This window comes from Triticum urartu, chromosome 5A (assembly GCF_056163025.1).
Source record: "Triticum urartu cultivar PI428250 chromosome 5A, HENAU_Tu73, whole genome shotgun sequence".
Classification (NCBI taxonomy): Eukaryota; Viridiplantae; Streptophyta; class Magnoliopsida; order Poales; family Poaceae; genus Triticum; species Triticum urartu.
Window position 1 is genome coordinate 512,676,488 of NC_141877.1, and position 6,350 is coordinate 512,682,837.

At 46.8% G+C, this 6,350-nt stretch overlaps 1 protein-coding gene across 1 annotated transcript; it reads right to left on the reverse strand.

The window, feature by feature from the left end:
• Positions 1-371: 371 nt before the first annotated feature.
• On the reverse strand, positions 372-5,208 carry LOC125510198 (U-box domain-containing protein 73). The gene is made up of 3 exons (XM_048675298.2): positions 3,247-5,208; positions 2,627-2,683; positions 372-1,667 (listed from the first exon to the last, which is right to left on the reverse strand). The coding sequence occupies exons 1-3, from the start codon at positions 4,000-4,002 to the stop codon at positions 570-572; spliced, it is 1,911 nt and encodes a 636-aa protein (XP_048531255.1). The 5' UTR covers positions 4,003-5,208; the 3' UTR covers positions 372-569.
• Positions 5,209-6,350: the final 1,142 nt, after the last annotated feature.

Here is a 6,350-nt window from a genome sequence, read left to right on the forward strand (position 1 = left end):
TATACAACCTTTTTACTAAAATAGATATCTAGTACCATTCGCTCATATGGTACACAACTTCAATTTTTCGTAACAAAAAACAAAGGGAAACTGGGATCTAAATGTAGCCTGTCAGCCCCAACATTACAACTTTCCAACACATGAATCACAACTTTCAACAACAACAAAACCTAAAAATCCGAGGTGGAGTAGATCTTGGGCCCAACAGACTGCATTGCATTGGCTCTCCCTGGTTGCAGCACTCCCGAAGGAAATATACTTGACCAAACAAAGCATTGATCAAAACTATACTACAATTAGGTCCCAATCATTATTAGGGAAAGAATTAAATGTCTACATATGGTAGCTAGATGATTCGTTTATCTGTAGGATGCACAGAATGACGCGTATATTTCTCACGAGGCTGTAAGAACAAGTTCCTCTATGTGGCCACAGTCAACAAATGAAACCACTACAAAAATGTAAACAAACAGCAGTAAGAAGCTGTCTGGAACACATACACGAACAACTATACAGAAAGACAGTGTAAGACTCGTCTATTCATGTGGCTGGAGACAGCTTCCACTGGATTACTGGTTCTGTAACTGCGTCGTAGGAGCTGGAAACATTTCTGACAGGGTCTTGATTATTTTTTCCACCTGAAACATCGTCTGCATCGGTATTCTCTTGGACGAAAGCTCCCGCAGCCGCTCCTTGAAATCCTCCACGTTCTTCACCTTCAGCTTACCCACATCCCTCTCCGTAATGACGAAGATCAAGGAGATCGCAGAGTGGATGCCCTGAGAGGTTACCATTCCACCAGCATCTTCCTCCATGACGATATTCACCAATTCCATAGCCTTGTCACAGATCATGTCCAGCGCCTCTGGAGATTTTGGTAGACGGTCGAGCAGGAGCAGGAACTCATCGGTGGCCATGAAGCATTCGAGCAGCCTATCAGGCACGTCACTAACAGCAGCTGATAACTTGGCCTCCTCATCTGCACAGAGTGCAAGGATTGCAGCGCCAGTCTCCTTCCTTAGTACAACATCCTCAATCTTGAGTAGACCACTGAGCATTTTCATTCCCCCTATTGTCACCATTCTTTTCCTGAACACATCAAACTCTGACAGTGTTGCAATTATAGAAGCTACCATGGCCAACAATGATGCTGAAAGTCCAAGCTTTCCTGCCCTCTCGACGACATTCTTTAGAACAGCTGGTACTTCATTCTGACCGGCTAGGATCTCCCTGTTGGGCCTGTGCATGGACAAATTATGGATTAATGAGATCCTCTGCGCCTCAATATCAGCTGACCATACATTCATCCAGTGCTTCCTAAGATTCATCAGCAGTGGGGTCAGCTCTGGCCACTTGGCAAGGCAAGGTTGCATTCCCTTGGATGTTTTGGACATTAGATTGAGCATCCGCAAGGCCTCTTTCTGCCGTACTGGATGCCCTGAGAACAGTTCTAGGATCTCTTGAATTTCATCCTCTGCAGGTGGCACCAAGGGGAGCGAGCGTCCAATGCTGGAGCGGGCAAGGTTAGAGTGGTCGAGGCACCACTCAGCAATCATGTCATGGAGGAGGTGGTTTGGAGCAGTGAGTGAGTGGGGCAAGGAGTGACCAGTAACAGGGCAGGTATTTTTCTGTGCAAGGGACCACTGTTGGCATGATTTATCAACAGTCTGCAATCAAGCAAAGCAAAACGTGGTTACTGGGTCAATCTAAACCATGTGAGAGTTCCAGAAGAAGCAAAAAATACTTTGAATAAATTTATTATGGTAATTGATCATGACCACTAATGACCAACCTTAGCATTCTGGAACAAGAAAAGGACATAATACAGCTTACATAAAACCTACACCCATGCGACCATACGATGAATGTAAGCACAGCATGTCAGTTTCACTTTCAACTTATCCGTGGGACATCGTATTTCCTTGGAAGAAAATGGCGAAAAAAGAAACATAGCATAAACATCAACTCCAAAAGGAAAACAAGAAAAGGCCTGTTGATTTTTGGTCCCAGGTTTCTACTTTTCAGAAACAGTATGTCATAGTGCGCCAATAACTACTGATTAAATCCCAAGATAACCATATAAACCTACAGCACAAGGGAAACATATGTTATATTTAACAGCTTACGAATATCAAACCTGGCCAACTAGCTTAACCTAAGTACATCTGAGGCGATTCGAACTGCTACATACAGCAGGAAGTGCAGGTTATTTTATTATGATCCAGGAGAATGTCAACTTGTACCTTTTTCTTTCAATGCCCGATCTATTTGGTTATTTATTAACTATAAACATGTGATGCAATTCAAGAGGAAAGTCCATCGATAATCGAACTACTCAGTGACTAAAAAGGGAATCTCATGTAAAGGATAATATGAGTCTCAACTTACATTTAACTAGCCAAGTCAGAGGAGAGAACTGCATGATATTAATAGTATTGGACAGTTAATCCTGGTTGTGGATAGCTTTTATCGCTGCCCATTATTAATAATTTATGACAAATTAGCAATAATATTTCATTGGCTAGTGACGGTGAGCAGAGAAATTTGGCAGAACAGGAAACATCCAGCAGAAAACAGTCCATACATTTTTTATAAAAGGAAGCAATGGCGAGAGCTTGTGACTTACATATCCAGAAGCCAATATAATAGGATCTTTCATTACTCGTTCAAGCAGTGGATCACCCTAACAACACAGCAATTGTATAATCAGTATTGGTGAAGATGTTGAAATGGAGCAATAAATTTGATTGCATACAAGAGAGACAGCTTAATCAATTTGATCGAATGCTACTGTTACACATGCATACATGATTCTACTGGACTTGAACTGAGCAGGAAATTTTGCCCATATTCTAATAGTTCTTATAAATGAAGAAAAGAACGCCATGTAAAAGAACACCATGATGCTACCGGCTTAATCAATTTGATTGAATGCTACTGTTTCTTCCGGAATAGCACGAGAGATTTTCCACTGAGACTTTTTCGTTTTGAACTTTTAAAAATACTTCTTCCACTGACCACTTGACCAGTGAACACCATGTAGCATTTTGTTGTGCAAATGCTAGAAACAGCAACAGCAAGAAACAAAGAAAAGAGCCACAAAAACTAGAAATTCTTGCACGGAGATAAAAGAATCCGATCAACAGCAAGATACAGAGAAGAAACGAGAGGGGCCAGAACAAGACATGAGCTTCCATTAGAAACAGAGTTGGAAGCCAAGAATCAGAGACGGTGGCAGGCACTTACTTCGCTATGAGGCCATTTGGTAGCGAAATCGCGAGGGAGTTTCGGTGGCCCCGATGTCTTCTTGTGGGAGAGGTCCATGAGGCCGGTCATTGCCTTCTCCATCTCGGCGAACGCTGCCTGCCCTTGGGCTTGGTCGCTGACCGCGGCATCCTCCTGGATCTTCATCAACGCAGTCATTGCCTTCTCCATCTCGGCGAACGTCATTGCCTTCTCCATCGCGGCGATCGCTGCCTGCCGTTTGGCTTGGTCGTCGGCCGCGTCACCCTCCTGGATCTTCGCCAACGCAGTTTGCATCATGGCGGCGAACTCAGACCGCGTGGGGGCGACCTCTACAGGCTGCTGCTCCGACCCGGCTTCATCACCGGTCCCAGTTCTTGCCGCCGCCACGGCCGCCGACTCCGACGTGCCGGAGGCGTCAGGTACCGTGTCCTGCCCGTGCGGGGTTCCTGCTGCTGACCTCGCGGAGGGTTTCTTGCTGATGCCAAGAACCTTCCTAGCCGCCTGCCGCGCTCGCGGCCAGAATCTTGGCCGCGATGATGCCGGGGCGGGGGAGGAGCTCCCTTGTCCGGCCTCGGCGGGCTGCATGGCGCTGGCCTCGTCTATCTCCCGCTCGACACTGGAACGCAGCCGCTGTTCCAAGGTGGCGACCGCCGGCCTCCTGGAGCTCTGGGAGGGTGGCGGTGGCCTCTCTCCAGGTCCAGGAGGAGCAAGCGCAGGAGGCGCACTTGCTCCGCCTCTGTTTCTCCTCCCTGACATGGCCGCTTCTTGGTTTCTTGCGCGGCGGTGGGTTGCCTGGCTGCTGCTTCCGATGGGCGTTGGGCGATGGCTTCGTGGTTTGAGTTTGGGAGGGAAGGTGTGATCTGACGTGGTGGTAGTTATAGGGGATGGTATTGGAGGGGAGACGGGCTGGCCTTTTTATAGTCTGGACGCCATGTGGTTGGGTGTCTCCGGTCTGGGGGCAAAGACTCCCAATGCTGTGCAAACGGCTGACATGAACTTCTGTTACTCTTTCTGTTTCTGTTGGCACTTGGGAATGTCATTGTAGGTCTGGAACCATCTGTTGATGATCACTGACGCTGGATACACATGTCTGTCTGCAGAACGAACCATCTTGGCCGAATGCAATGCTCTCGAGCCACCAAGAAGAGCCCAGCACTCCTTCACTCCATGGCGACGGCATGCGCATCTTCTGTCAAGCATTCCGTCGAGCTGAGCGTCGTCTCCCAGCCCACTAATGGCCAAGCCTTCGCAATTGATCCAGTCCTATGTACTGCACAGGAAGCTGCTTGAATTCAATAGTATCTCCAGCTGCTATCTGTCCGTGTAAAACAGCCACTGGATACATACATGTCTGCAGCACGAACCAGCCGTTTAGCTGTACATGGCGCCTCACGCCTCATGTCAAGCATGCCGTCGAGCTGAGCTGAGCTGAGCAGAGCATTGTCCCCCAATTCGCTAATGGCAGGCCTTTGCATCGATTTCTCAAGTGCTTCAGCACGCTTCTCCTCTGCCGGGCCTTGGATCGAACAGAGACAGCGCCCAGAACTGCCCCTCCCTTGCCTGGCATTTCGTCGAACACCTGTCCCTCGCTGGCAGGACCAGCCACCACTGCGCAAGGAAACGGGGGTGCCCGGTTCGGCGCTGCCCCCGTGGCCGTGGCCTCCATGTGCGCCGCCACTCGATCAGTAGCTCGACCTTGCTGTTGCGGTCCCGCCGCAGATCGACGCGGTGTCGGTCCGTCGATGCTGGCGGGGAAACACAGGAAGGACATGGGCGAGGCGGAGGAGGATAGGAAGGGAGAGAGGGTCGGCGGAGCTGCGCCGTGGCTCGTGGGGATCTGGAGAGGCTCCAAGGAGCAACGGTGACGGTGGGAAGCAACGGCACTGGAGAGCCGGAGAGCCGGAGCACCTCTCCGGTGCTCGGCTGTTTGCAGCGCTTCAGGATTAGACGAGTGGAGTAGACAATTACTCTGTGTGGAATGGGTTTACATACACCAACGGGTAGATTATTTGTGGATTTGCTCACACAACTTGTGAACTGGTTCCACATTGCCGGAGACGGGTCACGCGTAGAATGCCACACCACCTTTGACCATCATGGTTTAAACCTAGAACGAATTCAAATGCCAAAAATGGTTTTTTTACTTAAAAAAGCCTTATGCGCAAATTCCAGTAGTTATAAAAACTCAAGAGATTCCAATTATTTCCATAAAGTAATTAAGTACAACAAGAACGAGTAGGTAAACCGGCCAGCAAAAGGCGAGAAGAATATGACCAGTGGCAAGCAATAGAGGAAGATCGATAAGAAGAAGAAGAAATTGAAGGGAAATAAGAAAATGCGGTGTATCAAGTGAAAACTTGATTTTAGTGAAAATCTGAAAACTATGCGTTTTGTGCCGTCGGATTTACAACGAACAACATCCGCTCAAACATGGAGCTCCAACAGCAACTTAAACATCAATTTGCAAGTAACCCCCGGCTTCCTAATAATGTTACCTGTTTAGTTGGGTATTGGATTATCCGGATAAGTTCTTATTGACAATTTTTTTTCTTCAGAGGAAACAATAGTCGCATCTCTTTGTTTACCTCCCTTATATGCGTTTATATCGGAGAAAATTCATCCGGCTTAAATTCTTTATCATACTTATGAGAAAAAAAAGACAACGCTTCAGAATCCTAACCAGCAGGACATAACCAACGAGATGAAACATACGTATACGAGGAAAAAAATCTTAAAATTAGATGTCTGCAGGAGAGCCGCTATGAGTAAATTTATCATTCTTTTTCCTCGTAAACCTTAGTACTGATTTGGGAAGAAAAAAAGGGTACTAGTGATATACCTTTACATTGTGTGAGGTGAAATAACTCTTCTTTTCACACATTTTCAAGAAAATCCCAGCTGATTTTGAGCATTTTCACATGTTTTTTTTACATATAGGATTTTGCTTGTTTTTAGTAGGTTTTTGGAAAGAAGATTTGCTTTATCTTTTTTTGGGATTGTCGTGTGAAACACCATGTTCATAGTGAGGCACAACTGTGTTTCCCGAAAAGTGAAAAGTGAAAAATGCAATTGTTCTTTCCACAACAATGCTTCTTGAAAAGTGA